This window comes from Spermophilus citellus (assembly GCF_964194105.1).
Source record: "Spermophilus citellus genome assembly, chromosome: 1".
In the NCBI taxonomy this organism is placed as follows: Eukaryota; Metazoa; Chordata; class Mammalia; order Rodentia; family Sciuridae; genus Spermophilus; species Spermophilus citellus.
In genome coordinates this window covers 187871350-187891015 of record NC_138182.1, presented here as the reverse complement: position 1 = coordinate 187891015, position 19666 = coordinate 187871350, and the positions used below count along the sequence as shown (strand labels likewise).

The 19666-nt window shown below is 40.5% G+C and overlaps 1 protein-coding gene across 3 annotated transcripts in view; it reads left to right on the top strand.

Annotated features, from left to right (window-relative positions):
• Positions 1 to 19666, top strand: part of ARHGAP26 (Rho GTPase activating protein 26) — a 426612-nt gene that overhangs the window by 267266 nt on the left and 139680 nt on the right. For all 3 annotated transcript variants that reach the window (XM_081295152.1, XM_081295154.1, XM_081295153.1), the window contains exon 16: positions 575 to 730. In XM_081295152.1, the coding sequence (XP_081151278.1) occupies positions 575 to 730 (156 nt within the window). The remainder of the gene's footprint in view (positions 1 to 574; positions 731 to 19666) is intronic.

The window sequence follows — 19666 nt, the reverse complement described above, 5'->3', positions numbered from 1 at the left end:
TGAGTACTAGCAATCTATTTCCCAGAGAAACGAAGCCACTTACCAAGTTCAACCAAGAGAATGTGACAAGCCATGATATAGGTTATAGGGTGACAGAAGGATTTAAATATTTTCTCTGCCATTGCTTTCCTTCTGCCAGGCTGATGGTGGTACATAACGTGAGAAAATGGGCCTTTCCTTTGATTTCCGTGATGCTGTCTCAACGCATTATTTTGATATTTGAGAACCTTGCAATGTTGTTCACGTAAGATTTGTTTATCACTTTACGAGTGCATAAAGTTCCTTCCTTCCTTGAAATTTAGTCGGCCCTCTAGGGAGCCAGCTGCTCCTGAGTTCATTCCTGCTCTGGGTGTGCAGTTGACTGGCTCTGTTTCATCACGTCATCCTTTTGGCTTGGATCCTTTGTCAGTCATTATTTTGATGAACCCTGTTACAGAAAGCACCATTCAAAGGACTTCTAGATCTAGTTGTGCTGATCATATAGTACGCACACAAGATAGGATCATAAATCGTTGAGAAATCCTCAGCCTGTTCATGCCCAAACTTTGGTTTTCCTTCGTTTTGTCTTGTAAAGTGAGTTAGTGGTGACACCGATAAAATATTACCTCCCTCTTTCATTCCCAGAACTGGAGAACCAGGAGACTCGGGTCTCTGAAATCCACAGCCTCGTTCATCGTCTCCCAGAGAAAAATCGGCAGATGTTACAGCTGCTCATGAACCACTTGGCAAAGTAGGTTTATGACCGATTGCTGGCCCTTTTCTCACCCCAGAAAGTTCTTATCTTTGCAGTAAAGCTGGTCTCAGTTCTGCTTATATTTCCCTCTCCCACTATTGCATCAGGTATGCTGGAGGCTTAGGAAAGAAATGTGTGAAATGTTAACTGCAGTGGATAACAGCAGCAAATGCCAGATGGCCCTTGCAAAGGAGCCTGGGGAAGTACCCAATGCTAACAGGCCACCAAGAAGAGTTGCAGGGGGAGTTTGCTCTCATGATGATCAAGGGCAAACCAGATTGTGTCATCTATGATACCAGGTCACCAAACAGAGTTTTTAGGGCTTATATGTTCTTTTGATGATCAAGGACAAACAGAAATATGTTGTAGATTTATAGAACTTGGATTTGTAGTCAAGAGGCCTAGATTCTAGAACTGACTCTGTTATTATCAAGCCACTTAACCACCCCTGGGCAAACCTGAACTCCTATCCCTTAGTGTCTTCCTTTGTTGAGTGTAGCTAAAAGACTCTGCTTATCTATAAGATCGTTGATTTTTAAAGTTATATGTATTAAAGCCTTTGAAGAAGGATAGGGAATAAAGGAATTATTTCTGGCAAATGCTCACTTGCCTTCTGAGATAATCAAAGCATTCAGCAAGGGCCTGATTTTCCTGCTCTGAATATTTACACTGTTGAAATGGTTTTGGAATTTTGTGTGTTTACTGTTGCTTAGCCCTTTTCAGAATAGCCTTGCTGACTTCCCTTGCTGTGTCAGTCACTATGTGTGTGTTATGTTCTAAACTTTCATCAACTTTGATGGAATGTTCTTGATTGCAAACTGGAGCAAAAGAAAAGAATGAGTATGTGACAGTTAACCTGAATCATTAACCCCTAAATTCTACTGAAACTGATGTGTTATAAATTTGGCCCTTAACAGCACTTTGTTCATACCATTAAGTCAGTCCTTTGTGATAAGGGTAAGTTATCTGAAGGAGATTGTGATGATTAGTTTTCATGTATCTATCAAACACTTTAGATTACCCTTTGGAGAGAAAGTGTGTATGTAGCATAAAGATTTGCATAGGTATTATGAAAAATGTGATTGTTCTGTGAGTTGGTGAGAAGCAACTGGGTAGAGTCAAGAATTGTTCTAGATCATTTTTTTTTTCTTGCCATGTCATATCAGAATTGCATGCTCAAAAACAGGAAGCATAACAAAGAACATGTGAATTTCCAGAGAGAATCTTCCCCAAATGTCAAAGAATCCTGATGAAATATGTTTAAAATAATGGGAATCTTAGGCTTTAGAAAGCAGCTCCAGATGCTCTGAAATGACTATATGATGTCTATTCCACACAACTCAGTCAGGTATTTGTTAAAATGTAAAGCTGGTTTCAATGTTAGTTACAAAACCTTGCATACCTGAAAGCCATGCAGAGGAGATTCCAGGTACACACTCCAGCTAACTATATGCAGGGATGCTCATGACCACTTTACGGCCACTGAAGGCTTAAGGAGGCCCTGAGGCCTGCTGGGAGGAGTTGGAGGAGACTGGTTAGCAGCCAGCTGATCACAGTGGGTCTTTCCAAGCCGTGCAATTAGAATAAGAGCCTAATTGGACTGAAAGAAACCAAGAGTGAATGGTGATCCTGCAGGGCCAGTATTGAATTTTTCCCATTTGTAAATTGCTCTGAGGATTGTTAGGGCTCTTTAAAGAAGGAGGAAAAAAAAAAGATTAACAAAACAGAACTCATAAGGTAGATCTTGAAGAGTTGAGCCTATTCATCTCCTGGTGGGTGGCTCATTTCTCCCTTTTTATCCATCCCTTCTTCCCCTAATCACCTTAAATTCAGTCTATTCTTGTTCACAACCTAAAGCATAAGCCAAGTGGAATATGCAAGTTGTAGCTATGTAACTGACATTTTGCCTTCTAACCAATTTAAATAAATTTGGTTGCTGGAGTTTCTTACTCCATAAGAGCCTTGTGCCTTACTGTTGGCACTTGAGAATTTTTTTTGGTTGTATCACATTTCTCTATTCACTGAGTCATGAAGACATCTATGTATAGTACAGCTCTCATGCCATAATGTGAGTTGGTCCAAGCTGGTGTTGGAATTCACTGGACTCCACTTCTCCCCATGCTGTGTTCTTGGTCTGTAGAGCCTCCAATTTAAAATGCCCTTGGGGAGGGCCATAGGCATAAGTGAGCACTGTAAATTCAGGAGTTTTATCTAGTTCTCAGAAAATTCTTTGGCACCCACAGGAGTTCTAAGGTTCCACTTAAACTAAATTCTCATTTACAGTACTGTCCTTATTTTAAAATCCAGCAGGAAGGGAAAGTTAACTTGGGATACAAGCTTTTGTATAATTCCAGTTTTCTCAGGTTCAGATTTACCCTAGGATCCGCCTGGGCTATTGTTCCTCTGGGTCACTTACTTAATGGTCAGCTTCCTTCCTAAGTTTTGGTTTCAGGGCCAATGCTTCTGGAAAACCCAGTGTTTACTTCTCTCATTACCTACTGTTTGCCTCATGCATCTCAGGCCTCTGGTTCAAAGGCAAGACATTCTGTATTGTGTATTTTTAAAAGTACTTGCTTGAAACATTCTCCAAAATTGATTTCCTTTAGCTCTGAGGGAAAGTTAAGACATTTTTCATTTTAATCCTGAAGAAAAATTCATTCAGAGGGGGAAAAAGTCTTGGAGGGAAAGGATAAAAACTCCAAGTCTCTAAAGCAAATGATTACTGAGGAGCATCTAAATCACAGACGTGTTGGGCTTGTTTCAGACCTCAGAGAGAACATAAAAATTATAGGCAGGCCTGAACATATTTTTGTCGTTCCAGTTTAAATCTACTATGATAATTAGATTATTTTTCTATTTGGATCTTGGAATCTGGTATACAGTCTGAAATCATGTGTCTCAGAGCATGGTTAGAGTCACCTTGGGTGCTTGTTTACATTGGCATTTCTGGGCCTCATTCTGAGTCTACTAAATCAGACTCTACCTATAAATATCTATTTCTGATTTATTTTCCAGGCAATTATTATACAGTATTTTTGAGAACCATTGGCCTACAGAATGGGCCATATGTAAGGTATTGTAGATAAGAGAAATAGTGCTAAATAGAATATGGATTAGGATTAAGGAGGGTATTAGTGGTAGAAAAAAGAAACTTAAACCTTCAAGTTCAAAAGGTTTTCTTGTCATGATTGAATTAGTAAAGAAAAAAAATCCTGTTTTGATTTTCCAGTATGTTGCAATTTGTCTTTGCATTAAATTGGGCTTTTAGGAAATGTCTTTGTTTGAAAATCCTGCATACAGCATTTTTTAATTTATATATGACAGCAGAATGCATTACAATTCTTATTATACATATAGCATAAAGCATTTTTAATTGTGAAAAAATCATCCCAAACTAGCTTTGTATCTTTGTGAAAATTGTTCTATATCATTTGTACCCTGGTTTTCTGAATTTCTAATCAATTGTGAGATTCTGTGTTTTTATCAAGTGGGCATGCAGGTGGGTACCAGTAACGAGAGAAAAAATTCCTCATCTTATAATTGTAGAAGGAAATAAGAGTAGATGAGTAATAAAGACTAATTTCATGGTAGTTTCCTGATGTTTACATATTATGATGACTCCAAGTATGTTGTGTATCCCCACACATACTGTTCATAGTGGCTCATCCTAACTTTATTACAGTGTTTACATCTTGCAGGATGATTTCAAAGTCCTCCCCATTCATCAGGAGTCGCTATTAAAAATACCTTTTCACAGCTAGCTTTCCCAAAACACTTACTGAGAAATAAATCTTAGTTTCTTTCCTTTTTTGGAGCAACTATTCCTTTGTTGCCTAAGTGTTGTGAGAGAGGCAGAGCCTTGTCTTGCTTCTCCAAGGAGGCATTGTATTATTTGGGATGCCTTGGGCTGTAAGAAACAGAAAATCCAATTCAAAATGGCTTCAACAATAAAGGAATCTACTGTGTCACTACAAAAAATCACAAGAGTTGGTTCTTTCTTGGCCCACGAAGGACTCAGGGTATTTCCTTGTTCCTGCTCAGCCAGTCTCATTGTAATGGCCATCTTCTCCTAGGATCACTAAGATATTACACTGTGTCCTCCGATACCAAGGCTGGTGAAAGCAGAGGAGGTATTATTTCTTCTTTGAGTCTCTTGAAAAGCTATGAGGATACTTTTCCCAGATATTCTCCAGTAGACTTCCCATCACATCTCATCAGTCCAAAGCAATCACCTGCAAGGAAAAAGGACCCACCATGATAATTTTAGGCAAAACCTCTACCACTGAGCTACATCCCCAGCCCTCCCTGATAATTTTACACCAAAGAAAGTTTACCTGAGTCACTCATAGGAGGCAAGGACACTGGAATAAAAGCAGAGCTTCGACTAGGAAGCCCACAGTCTCTGCTGCAAATAATCTTAATAAAATAACCTCCACGAAAGAGCATTAAGTTTAGTGAATGATCTTTGCATAGTGTGCTAACTCAGTCAAGACTCGTGGGACCCCATGGCCAACTTGGGAGAAGAGATGAATACATTTGCAGTGTGGGCACAAAGGCACTAAATTATGAGTTTGATAGTAGAAGGTAAGAGAGAGGAATTAAGAAGGCAAAACTGCCTTCAGTCCCACTGTGTCTTTCCTTTTTCTTGTTGGTATTTTCAGTACCCAGTTGTCTATGTTTATTTTGATAATCTGTTAAATGCTGTGAATTTCCAAAAAGAACAGAATTTTATTGATAACCAGAATCATGAAAACAACAACAACAACAGAAAAAAAAAAACATTGTGGGACCAACACTCAGTATACAAGTGAGAACTTATCAAAATGTATAGATTTCATTGGCAGAAATTTTCAAGGATTGAGCATCTAGAGGGTTGGCCTTTTTTTCATTCCTATGACTAAAGTCTGAGTTCTTCAGGTATCCCTGCTAAATAAGAAAATGTATTTATATTTCCTTAATGATCTAGAAACAGTGGATTTGAGTTCATGTGCAAATGCCAATGGTTGTAGAGAAAGTCACTAGAAGTTCTTTGACACCAAGGAGGATGGGCAGGCTCTGGTAGTTAAGAAGCATTCCTTTAATTTCAGGGTCAGAATGAAAGGAGGTGGGTAGTTGGGTGCATTGGGGCATGCCTTTAGTCCTAGTGACTCAGGAGGGTGAGGCAAGAGGATTGCAAATTCCAGGCTAGACTGGGCAACTTAGTGAGAGCTTGTTTAAAAAAAGAGCTGGGCATTAACACGTATCTTATAGATACTCCAGTATTCCTTCTTTCATCCCAAGTCAGAAAGATAAAAGTTAACATAGTGATGAGCTGTTGAACACATGAAAAGAGCTAGTTATTTCTTAGCCATCAACACTACGCCAAACAAAATAGCTGAGGAACTTTACAAAGCACATTTAAAGCAAATAGTACTTTTGAGGTGATGACTTTCCAAGGTGGAAAGTTCCTGTGAGCTCCTCTGGCCGCCATTCCTCAGCCAGACAGGCTGGCTCGAAAACCTTTGTTCTCTAGTAATCACTGGACACCCTTCTGTTGCTAGTGCAGAATTGCATGGCTGGACCACTGGGGTGTGGCCTGACCTCATAGAGACACAATGATACATTCTCTGTTCCCGTTCCCATTTGTCTTCTCCCTCATCAACTCCACCCTGAAGGGATAGTTCTAGTAATTTGAACCCTTATCTCTCTCTTGAATCCTTTCACTTCTTTCTGTGTGCTTCACTAACTCCCTAGTCTAAGCTGCCACGTCTTTCCCAGACTTCTTGCAAAGCCCCCTCCCTGGTTGCTGTGGCTCCCTTCCAGCCCACAGAGTGTCAGCCCTGCTGCCAGGGAACTTTGAAAATGGGCAGGTCTCAACATGTGATTCCTTGGCTTACTAAAACTTCAAAGGCATTTTTCCTACTGGTTTTAAGATAAAGCCCTGGATATAGTCCTACGGCATTGTTTGAACCCAGCACTTTCGCAAATCTTCAGCCTTATCCTATGGCTCTCAGGATCACCATTGTGTTCCTACTGTGTGACACACAGTAGATGCTCAGGAACATATGTTGAGTTGAAACATGAATACTCTCTTGACCATTTCTCCAACATTTTCTTCTCCTGCTCCATCTTCTTCCTTTGTGCAGTTCATTTTCTTTTTCCTGCCACGGCCCTTCCCCAGCTTCTGCCTGCCAAAGGCTACCTTGTTCAGGCTTTGGCTCACATGCCTCTGCCTATGAGATCCATTCCTGACTCAAGTGCCCTCTTGCTTACCTTAGCTCCCATGGCCTCTCTTGTTGCTCCCCTTTTAAAGGTACCACTGTCTACCTGTGGAACAGTTTGCCAGGTGCATCTCTTATTTGAACTACATTAGAAGCTCCCAAGGGATGGACAGTCTTTCTCCCATCTTTCTTTCTTTACCTAGAAGAGCTCTAGCTGGAGCAGCTCACGTGTATACTCTTTGCTGATATTGCCCCACACGTTATTGTTTTAAAACTTTAAACAAGTAGCAAATACTTTGAAAGGGGTTAATTTTTACTTGAAATATTCCAGTCTCTATGCTGACAGTTGCCTGGAGCTGAGTAGAAACCAGTGCCTGTCTTCTGGGGTGTGCCTTCTCCAGTTTGCCTTAGCTCCACACAGTCGGGATTGTCTCTTGCACCTGGCTCACTTCTTACATCCGGCCCACTTCTAGCATCCCTCCTGCTTGGCTGTGTGTAGGCATGAAAGGGTTTTCAATCCCTAGCCAGCCTGTCTGCTTCACCCAAAAGAAGAGCCCAGTATTTGCTGATCACATAAATGAGCAAGCAAAATTGGGCTGGGAGAGTTACTTCCCTCACTTGGTTCTTTTTTTTTTTTATTCTCCTGAAAGACTTATTATTTTTGATAGATTGGAGGTCCCTGGAGGAAGCGGGAAATACTGCTTCCAGGCCTATTTATGCTTACAGGGCAGGGAAAAAAAGTGTATTTTTTTTTTAAAGACTAAGAATGGATTCTCAAAGGACCTTCTCCAGCTATTTTTGGCAGAGCCAAAGGAAAATCTATTTAAAGGGACACTGCAAAGAGGACAACCGCATATTTTAAAGCAAACAGACAACTTAGCGCTTTAAATTAATGGAAATGTAGAAGAAGAAATCAGAGCTCACTCCTTATTTAGCCTAGCTGCCAGACTTTCACTTACTTTCAGCATAAGAATTTCTCTGGTCTGTGGCTTTCCATCCTCAGGGTTAGGAGAAAGAAAGATACAAGTTCAGTTTAAATTTTTTTTTTTTTGCTTAAAAAAAAATCAACAGAATTCTGAATTCAAGGAACTACATTTTTCCCACCCTGTGGAACGCCCATTCTCCAAGGGGAAATGCCTGACTTCAAGCTGTTAATCCTCCACAGTCTTAGGGCTTCTTTGATTTGGGCCTCTAGTTTGTTTTGAGTTGTTCCACTTAATGTTTGGATTTATTTTTTCAATGACTTTGCTGTTTTCTGATTTGCTTCTTCCTTTTTTGAGCTCCAGAGTCACCCATGGAGTTTCCTCTCAAATTCATAGAGGAGGATTCTCTCTTTTCCATTCTTAGTTGCTACCCCTTTTTATTTTAGGGGTATTATAAGAGCAAGAGTATCAACAAATGTGACCATACCTTAGTTTCCACTTTACCAACACTTTGCAAACCATGGCCATGTTCCTCTCATGCATTGGCCAGGGAAGCAGGGTCAGCAGTCTCTCTTTTGAGACACTGGAGTCCTTTCTTGCCTTTTCATTATGCAGTGAGCATTATTAACCACACTTATTTTCTTACACTGACTGATTTTTCACCAATTCTTCACAACAGTTGTGGCTCCAGTGTGGCAGGGCAGATTTCCAGGTACTTGAAATGCATCTTTCCAGGCTGAGAGCACAGTGGTTAAGAGAGAACATTCTGCAGCCAGACTGCCTGATTTCATCTTGTTTCTCCTATAAATTTGCATGAATTGCTTCTCTATACCCACGTTTCCTTATCTGAACACAGAGGTGATAAAAATTGTATTAGAAACTTTTAAATTAACTCACCAGCTTCTCTTGCTTCTCCTGTCTGTATTGTAGTCACCACGGCAGTGACCATTTCTCTGTGTCTTCTAGCTCAGTTTGTGCAGCCTGATAGCTGGTAGCGTCCTGCCCACACCATGTGTCCCATGCTTCTTAGTCCTTACCCTCAACCCTCAGAGGCATGACACACGGATGGCATCCAAACGCCTATAGCCTGGAAGCCAAGGATGTTAAAGCATTCCAGAGGGAAAGCCTTTGGCCAGTGGGAGATGGAGTTGGGGATCTGAAGTGGCTCTCTTTGACGATGGATCCAAGAGGATTGAATGTTAGTTCTTGAACAAGGTGGTAGCTATCTTCTCTCGTTCCTCCTGAGAATCTCCTCATAAAGTAGTATCTGAAAGCCTTCACATATTTCAGTCTCTTCTTTAGGGGAAACCTAAAGTAAGGCAATAATAGGACCTATCCTTTTAGAGTTGTGACAATTAATTAAATCCACATTAAACTCTTCTTTGAAGAGTATCTAGCATGAAGTCTACTCCTCTGTCAATGTTAACTTTAGTAATTTGTTTGAGAATTAAACTAAAAGGAGCCATTCTGGCTGACTGGATGGGGCTCCTTCACAGTTAAGAAAAACCTTTAGGGCTGTGTGCTGAAAACAGTGTGTGTGCACGTGCACACACACAGCTCCCTTCTGCTTGGAAGATTCCCCCGTCTCCCCTTCTGTCTGTCTGTCTGTCTGTCTGTCTGTCTCTCTCTCTCTCTCTCTCTCTCTCTGCCTTTCTCCACCCACCCCATTTATTTTTGTTTTGCTATTGTTTTCCTGGCTGTCTGTGTGCATTTGGTCCAAGGGCTAAGCATCTCACCCTTCCTAGCAAAACATGAGCCAGCACAGGGCCAGCTGTTCATATCTGGTTTCAAGTCCCACCTTACACCAAGCCTCACACTTCTCTGTGAGGATTCAGGGCTCACCATGATTCAATGCCAGGTGGAGCAGAGCACCTGTAAGCTGAGAGGGGCTGACTTCCACAGGAGGCAGCTCTTCCTCCCCTTCCCTGCCCCCCTTGTATTCCTTGTATTTCCCTTCCCCCTTACCCTCCTGCTTCTTGGTGTTGCAAGGCTGATTTCATCTCAGAAGCAGCTGTCTTTGCTGCAGTTTAATAACTCCTAATTTCCTGAAGGGGGACAACACGTTATATCATGAAGACTTATCTTAGTCTGCATGGTCTGGAAATTTCCACTCATCTTTGTGATCTTTGAAATGAAATGCTTCTCTTCCTGAGGGACTCTGACTTTCCTTCTGTGTGTCTCAGTTTCGTGTCTTCTCAGATGCATTCTTGGATTAAACATTACCATCCACTGTGAAAACTGCCCCTGCCTCCCAGTTTATCCCTGAGTATGGTCTTCATGTGGATTTCCTTCCTGAATCACTGAAATTTGTAATGAAGTAGCAATCTACATTGTAAGGAAAGTTGTGCATATATCAACATCATTCTGTTTTGCTAGATACTTTGTCTCTTTTGCAGTTTAACTCATAAAAGGGTTTGAGAAAGGTTTAGGGGCTAGGGATGTGGCTCAAGCAGTAGTGCGCTCGCCTGGCATGCATGTGGCCCAGGTTCGATCCTCAGCACCACATACAAACAAAGATGTTGTGTCCGCTGAAAACTAAAAAATAAATATTAAAAAATTCTCTCTCTCTCTCTCTCTCTCTCTCTCTCTTAAAAAAAAAGGGGGTTTAGGTGTGTGAACTGTGGTTATCAGTCCTTTCTGCTTTCTCACATGTACAGGAATATTTTTCTTTAGGCAGTTCACCATCCTGATTTAGTGTTTCCAATTTGGTATTATTAACTATAAGTCATTTTTTTCTGGATTCTATTCATTAAATTGTAGAGGAACCCAATATGATTGGTGTGATAGTATTTTGCAAGATATTCTGCACTTGATGGAGCAGAACATTGGGTTGAATAAAATCATTTAATTAAAGTCAGACCTTCAGTGAAAAAATGAGATACCTACCCTAGGCCTCAAAAAAGAGTTGGTATATTAGTTTTTGGTTGTAAGCAACAGATGTTAACTATGGCTAATTAAAAGAAGGAAATTTATCAGAAAGTTTCTAGGTCAATCGCATAATTGAAAGTAGAACCTTCAGACGTTGCAAAGTAACCCCAAGTATCCTCCTGGGGCCTGGCATCCTACAGCATTTTCCTAGGCTATTGCCTCTTCTGTTGCTCATTCTGTTGCTCTTCTGTTCCCATTGAAAGAGGACTTCTATGAGCTACTTCCACCAATATCCATAAACTAATACCTATGTTTCTACCACCCCTCTTCTGTGGTAGAGGAACAGGTAGTGTTCCTACCTGAAGGCAGGTAGGAAGGTCTCTGCCTACCTTCCTGGGGCTCTAGAGCCAATCGATTCCCAGCTGCATCCATAGGATTTGGCTCCAGCAGTTTCCCCTATTATATAGAGTCTTCCCTCTATATAATTAACTCTTCTATCTCTATTGACTCTTTTCCACCAGCACATAAACATGTGGTAATTTCTGCAATCCTTTAAAAACCAAGAAAACAGCCAGATGTGGTGATACACACCTGTAATCCCAGGAACTCAGGAGGATGAGGCAGGAGCATGGCAAATTCCAGGCCAGCCTCAGCAATTTAGCAAGGCTCTACGCAACTTAGTGAGACCTTGTCTCAAAATAAAAAAATTAAAAGGCTAGGGATGTAGCTCAGTAACAGAATGCTCCTGGGTTCAATTCTCAGTACCCATTCCCCACCAAAGAGAGAGAGAGAGAGAGAGAGAGAGAGAGAGAGAGAGAGAGGAAGGAAGGGAGGGAGGGAGGGAGGGAGGGAGGGAGGGAGGGAGGGAGGAAGGAAGGAAGGAGAGAGAAAAGAACTGTAAAGAACCTTTCCCAGGCCTGGGGCAGTGGCCCATGCCTGTAATCCCAGCAGCTCAGGAGGCTAAGGCAGGAGGGTTACAAGTTCAAAGCCAACCTCAACAATTTAGCAAGCACTAAGCAACTCAACTGAGACCCTGTCTTTAAATAAAATATATAAAAAAGGACTGGGGATGTGGCTCAGTTGTTGAGCATCTCTGGGGTTCAATCCCCAGTACTGAAGAAAAAGAAAACAAAAAGAAGAAAAGAAAAAAAGAAAGAAAAGAACTTTTCCAAACCCATTTCCCTTTCTAGACTACATAGTAGGAGACACTCAGAAATTATTTGTTCAATAAGTGAATGAAAGAGCGGAAGTTATCCAGGCAATTCATGATGTCCTACCTTTGCAGTGTCTCAGCTCCAACCCCTTAGGTCCTCATGTGACTCCAGTGCAGGTTAACATTCCTAGTTTAGAGTTGTCATGGCCTTTCTTGGGTAATGCCAGGAAGTGGTGGAATACTTAACTTTTCTTGATAGGACCTTATGTAATGGGAGAAAGGCACCCAGTTAGATATTGTCTAAGGAAAAATTGGATGCCATTATTCAAAGGATTCTAGACAGGTATTCACAATATTCATGTTTGCTTAAATGCAGTTCTTGGCCATAAAGAATCCTGTTTCACATTAGAAGCTTCAGGCTTTGACAAAAATATTAACTTTATGGGGGATCTTGTATGTGCCTGATAACCTTGTTATACACCATTATGTGGCTATGCAAATAGATCTACCCCTGAGCCATACCCACAGCTAACTTATTTTTGTTTATTTTTCCAAAAAGAAAAAAAAATTCCTCCCAGAAGTCTTCATTTTAGGAAAGCTTCTTATAGAAAATAGGGCCATAATAATAACAAATATAACACAACAAACATAAGCATTCAGATGTTTCTCTAATACCTGGTTACACAGCTTCATTCCCCAGAATGCTCGATTCTGTTTTTGCATGAGCTGGTACTTCACTCCTCTCACTGCATGTCTTTGGATATGCTCTGGATCCAGATTCATTTGCAGTGGTGTTTGTTGGAGTGAAGGTGCTAGCTTGGTTCACCAGCCCCGCAAAACTGGGCATAATTAAGGCCACCCTTGTATGTCTTGATGCTTTCTGCCACTTCAGATGTTCCCTTTAGCACGTGGGGCAATCCAAAACTGAATTCCTAATAAACTAGTCCATGAAGGACCCAGGATGGTGCCTTATGTTAAGAGATAACACAAATAAAAGTCCAAGTGAAGCACTTTCCATAGCAAAAAATCTACATTACATGCCAATGATTGTTAAAGGGACCTCCTCATACCCCTGTGTTCTTTGTGATTTGACTGCCTATGGAAAACTGCTCTCCCGTGTCATCCATCACCAGGAGCCTCTCACTTAGCTGGCTTGGACAGAGTTAAGTGAGATAAAGACATGGTACCATCTGTCTGGCATCCTCATTCATTTCAACGTGTATTAATTTCTTTAGCCCTGCTATGGACTTAGCCAAGTTGCTAATTATTTATTTCTATCAGGGGGCTGTAGGGGAGAACATTGGCCTAACATGCAGAGGTTCTTATCCTGCATGTTTACAAACTCATTTTATGCACAGCCTTGAGTTCGCTTACAAGGCCTTCACTCTCTTCATCTACAAAATGAAAGGGATTCTTTTTTTTTTATTTTTTTTTAAAAACTATGTACACACACACAATGCAGTCAAGGAAAACAGTCTACAAGGTAGCCACTGATATCCAAACTTTGGGTTTTCTTCTCTTGGCTTCTTTATTTTTGAATTTTTATATAATAACCATGTGTGCTATTTAAAAAGATATAATTATTTTTAATGAGAGGAGCAGTCTCTGACTCGGAACCCCTGAGACATCTAGGATGTTATGCAGCAGATCTGGGTGGGACAGGACAGGACAGTCAATCCTCGTTATTCTGAGACAGAATCCCTTTTGTCTGCTTTGGTCTGTCTTGTCTGTTTCTCTGCTCATTTGCATCCCCGCACAGAGACTGGGCAGCAGACACCAGGAATGAAAATACTGGAAATGGTAAACTTTATAAGTTGAAAGAGTTTTTGTGTTTGGTTTTGTTCAATTGATTATTTCTTACTTTAAATAGTAATGCTAATTTCTTGTTAACTAAATCAATTTATTTTACTGACTTCCATAGCCATAATTAAATGTGAGCTTCATCCTTATATAGAACTGGTTTAAAAAAACAGAAGAATAAGGAGACTTGCTGCTTGTTTCTGCATTGTTTCTTTTTATCTTATTTGCAGGTACTATGAGGGTCCATAAGCTTTTTATCCATCTTAGATCTTGCTTTTCTCTTTTTCTTCTTCTCAGTATATCCTAGTTTGTCTGGTATCCTGTGATTTTTTTCATCTACCTTTTGGTCCAGATCTGCTGAGCAATGAGATCTGCTGCTAGTTTTTGTATGACCCATGAAGAGTTTTTGTTTTTTACATTTCAAAGTAATTGAAAAGAAAAAAACCAAGAGAAATATTTCATGGCACATGAAAATTACATAGAATTCAGATTAGATTTTGGTGTTCATAAACTTTATTAAAACAGAACTGCTCTCAGCTGCAATGGCAGGTGAAAAAGTTGCAAAAGACTAAATATTTTCCATTGACCCTTGAGAGAATATGTCTGCCCAGACTCCTATGCTAGAGACTTCTTTTTCACTGGATGTCTTAGAGCTAAGACCTGTTGAGATGTGCTAACTTATTCAACAGCTACTAGATTTCCTACTCATGCCAGATGCACAATGTCAGACACAATGAGCACAAGACTTTCCCTGTTAAGAGGCAGTAACTCACAGCCCAGAGAGGAGACTGGGCATGTCCACAGGTAAACCACAGCCCAGTGTAGGGTGCAGTTGTGGGAACTGGAGAGGAGCCTGACTGTGTGAGAAGGCAGGAAGTTAAAAGGTTACCATTTAAATTCTAACACTAGAATTGTTCTATTTAGTTGTTACCTAGAATAAGAGTTGTCATAATTTTTATGCATCTGCCTTTAGCATTTCAGTTGTACATAAAAATTATTGCTCTATAACAAGGACAACACTTTACAGAACTATCTAAGTAAACATTGTATAGGATGATTTTAATTTGTTATCAAAATATAAATGTTTCTTTGAAGAATCACTATTGGCTAGCCATACATGAGCAAGAGAATAGATTTTTAAGTTAAAACTGCAATTTTAACTTACTTTGAGTTTTTAAAAAATATTTCTCTATACATTTAACAAAAGCTAGACTACTATACTAGGGATGTTTGCTTTTTAAATAGAAAGAAGAGTGGGCCTATTCAAGATTTCCTGAATCGTAATTGGGGGTTGGGGGTGAGAGGAACAGCAAGGATCTCTGTTATTTATAAGCTTCCAAGTGATTTCTGTTTATACAGAAGTCTGGGCCATACTACTATGGATAATGTTGACCAAAGATACATCTTCAAAGTTATTATTGATTTTATTTTTAAATTTTATCTTTATTTTTGTTTTTATCTATTTGGGGGGTACCAGGGATTGAACCCAGGTTCACATTCCCAGCCCTTTTTATTTATTTTTTTTAATTTTGAGACAACATCTCAGTTGCTTAGAACCTCACTAAGTTGCTGACTGTGTTTTTCAAACTGTTTTCTTTTCCCTATCATCCTTCTCTGTCCTCCCTGACATAGAGCTTTTTAAAGTTCCTCAACGCAGTGTGAAGGAATACATCTGATGTCTCAAAACTTGTCCTCCCTCTTCTATTCCTTTCCTTTTCATTTTGGAAAAAAAAAAGGCAAAATATACAAAAAATAATTTGAGATACATTTATATACACATGTATAAACATATTTGTATGTTTTTCTCTAATTTTTCATATATATTTGTGCATGTATGAATATTTATATGACAGTTAACATTTATCATATTTGCTCTCTCCCCTGATGTTGACATTGAAATCCTCTTTGGTATCCTCACCCTCCTGTCATTCCTGTTGCCTTCCAGTGGAAAGTATTAACATGACTTTTTAACTGTTTTGATACTTCAAAACTGATATTTTGTGTGTGTGTGTGTCCAAGCAGAGGTCATCTCATATTTATATATGTCATAATTTCCACTAATGGTGTTGGGGTGTGCTTTATCAGCTTGTGTTTTTCACTCAATTTTATCTTTTTGATATCTTTTTTTTATCTTTTTGAGCTCATTCCTTTAAATGCTGTGTAAGTATGCCAACATTATTTAATCCCTTTCCCCACTGACGAACACATAGAGTTGTTTCATTTTTCTGCCATTACAGACAATGCTATAGTGAACATCCTTGTAAACATCCCTCCGTGCATGTGTGAGATTTGGTAAGATACATTCCTAGAAATGGAATTACAAGGATGTACACAGCTTCTATTTTTCTTGATATTGCCAAATTATTCTCCACAATGACTGAATCTGTTTATATACCTAACATACTTGTCATTTGGGCCTGACAGCTAGATTTAGAGACAAAATACTTGGGAGGGCACTGCCTTTCTCCCAGGTAGTGCTCTGAGCTCTTTGAATGCGTAAAGTATGTAGGAGTCGTTAATTGCCATTTAACTTGAATTGTAAAAGATGTAAGCAGGTTAGCTAGGCTACAGGGGTTAGAGTGGAGGTGGGTGGAATGCATTCCAAGCCAAGAAGTAGAACAGCTTGGCTGAAGGCCTAGAATATCAGGGAAGAAAAAGAACCAAGGAACCAAAGGGACCAATCTCTTCATAGAATTTGATTCACAGGGCTGGTATTGAACCACCCAGAGAGATCTGACATAGACACACCTCGGCTCCTGACCTTCTTGTTGTCCTTGCTGGGGCTTTAGCAGATCCTGTTTATTCTAAAATGTGGAGGCTCTTAAACCTCTGCCAAAGGCTTCCCTAAAGAAGCCCTAGTTCCCCAGGCGCCCAGCAGCAGCAGACACAACTCTCCATTGCAGATGATGGGGCTCCTGTCTAAACAGTCACCATGGCTATAAAGTGCCACCTTTTCTGGCTTGCAAAGATGCTGAGGCCCTGCTGGTATCTTTGTAGAAGTCTCTGTAGATTAGTCTGAAATTTCTGGGTAGGATGAGGAATTTCTAAAAGTGAACTGTGCAATCAAAGAAAAGTCTCCTTGACTCTGTGTGTAGCCATCTGGACCACCTAGGGGGCTTGAAGATTAGAACCACTTGCTGCTCTGTAGCCTCTCAATAAAGAGAGAGGGAACTCCCATTGTTGGTGCCTGGGCTCCTGTTTCCCTGGGTGCAAGCTGAGCATGTCTCCCAACCCTGCTTTCCAGGAATGTGCTTAAGCCCCTGATCGCCTCTGGCCTCTGCTGCTGTCCACAAGGCAGTCAGTCTTTGCATGCTTTCTCATATGTTTTACCACCATTGAAGTGAACCAAAACTACTGTATTGTACCATCTGCGAATGACAGGAAGATGGAAGAAAACAAAACCAGCAAGCTAACTAGTGAAGAAAGAAAAATCTTAACAGAGGTTAGGTTCCTGAGTTACTCAGCCAACAATGTTATAGTAGCTCAATAAAAATGAAGTTTAGGGCTTCGAGTGTAGCTCAAGGGTAGAACACTTACCTAGTAAGCATGAGGCCCTGGGTTCCATCTTCAACACTAAAAAATAAGAAAGAAAGAAGTACAGATGTAGTCAGTTTGGATTCCAAGGTGATGGGTTAGCAAGGCTGGACCTAGGTGAGCAAGAGAGACAGACACACAGGAGCAGAATCAAGGAAAGAGTAACCTGCAACAAATTTGAGAGTGAGAGTCTCCCTGAATTTTCATACAGGCATCTTTCTTGCCTCACCACATCCTATCCTCGGCTGGGTTTAAATTCCCATTTGGGTCTTTTTGATAGTATTTTGACTTTGGTGTCTTCCTCTCATTCCCTCAGCTATGGACAGTTGATAGTGCTAGGATATTATTTTCTTCAGTATGTCTTTAGTTTGCTATTTCAGACTACATCTTTAATTTTTTAGCAATCATTGGGAAGAAAGGGCATCAGATACAGAATTTTGATTTAGAGAAAACTTTGCAGGATTGTGTTGCTACTTATCATGGATAACTGAACAACCCCCGCCCCCTCCCCCACTTACACACCATTAACATCAATAAGTAAAAGCTGGCTCTATGTAGGACTGGGGCAAAAACAAACAGGAACAGGTGGGTTTGATTTGCTTAGGAACTGGAAAAGCAACTTTAGAAACTTTCTTAGCATCTGCAGTCTTTGAGTTCATAAGTGCTTTTTTGAAGGCTGACTGGTGGAACAGGTGGTTGTGGAGGCATGGCATTTTTGTGTCTAAGAACCAGTCTTGCAGTCATGAACATAATCTCCTGTACAGGCTCTGCAAATGCAAAACTGAAAGGCAATTTCTAGCTGAATTGGGCAAGAACAATTTTGGGAAAGACTCAGAGGTTATCAATTTATCACAGGTTTAATATTTTTGTTGGTTTTTGCATAACCAATTCACAGAATAGTTTCTCTTCTTTGTTGGGAGTTGTTATGGTTTGGATCTAAAAATGTCCCTCAAAGAGCTCATGTGTTAGGCAGTGCAGAAATGTTCAGAGGTGAAATGATTAGATTATGAGAGCTGTAACCTCATCAGTAGACTAATCCATTTGGTGGATTAATAATTTGAATGGACTATCGAGTGGTAACTATAGGCTAGTGGGGCCTGGCTGATGTAGGTAGGTCATTGCAGCATGGTCTATACTATATCAGTCCACCCCTTCCTTTTTCATTCTCTGCTCTCCAGCTGCCATGAGCTGAGCAGCTAAGTTGTCCTCTGCCACCACCCTTCTGCCATGCATAACACCATAAATGGCAATTGCACATCTGGCCTCATGTGACAGGTCACAGTCAAAATGCAATCTCATTGGTATAAAATTACCTTTAGGCTCTGTGTATAAGGTGTATGTGAAACATAATTTAATATTTAGCCTAGGGGCCCATCTCTAAGATATCTCATTACCCCAAATTGGAAATTTGAAGCTTAACATTCCAAAGATTTCAGATCCTCAACCTGTACTAAGAAATGTACACATCTGAGTGGAAGTCAATTTGGAAACAGCAAAGGCTGGGAGGGCATCAGGGACCTATCTAGTTGGACAACAGAACAAGTTAGATGGCGTAGGCCTACAGAAAGAAACCATTTTCTTGATCCCCATATACCTTGAGGTAAGCATGTCCTGCTTTGCAGAATGCTAGAGCAGAGGCCTCCCACCTTGCAACTTCTCTGTTTTTATCCTCCAGAAGTATCTGTAAACACCTTCGCTTGCAGCCTTTGCTTTAACTTTTGCAACCAGGCTGACTCTTTGCTCTTTGCGCTTAGTGTGGGAGAAAGTCATAGGGATCACCCAGGAAGCAGGGTTTGCCATTCAGAGTGAGCCATGCTGTGTAACTAATTTGATTATCACATTTAACTGAAAACACCTGCAGGGTCTGCAAGACTGACTACAGCCGGCCTTGTATTGTCAGCCCCAAACAAACCCTTCTCACTGTCAGAGTGGATTAAATGAATGTGTTTTTAAACATATGTGCCTTTTGGGTCTGCATCATCTCTGTGGCTCCTTGGGATAGAACTGGGGTGCACAGAAAACCTGTTTTGTCTTTGGATTCTTCCCTACAGCCTTAGCATGGAGGAATTTGTAGAAATTGATCCAGTGGCTCACTGTGCCCAAGGAAAGTGATCTTGTTTGGTGCGAATTTTGTAAGCCCTGAGGGGAACCTAAGATGCAGAATTCTCCTGGTACCCAAAGCCCAGGCTCATATTACCTCATCTTTTGAAAGACCAAGCCTGCTATCTTGTAGTTCCAGGGCATCTGGAAGAGGATGATATAAAGTAGAGTCTCAGGAGCATGATCTATCTCTGGGTAATGGTAGACCTTGAAATACTGAAACAAGTTCAGATGGCTCATTGAGTTTTTTTTGTTTTTATTGTTTGTTTTTTTGTTTGTTGCCTGTAAGTTGGGAGTTAGCCTGGTGTTTGTAGATCTGCTAGATCTTTCACTTATTCCTTCTTCAAGGAATGGG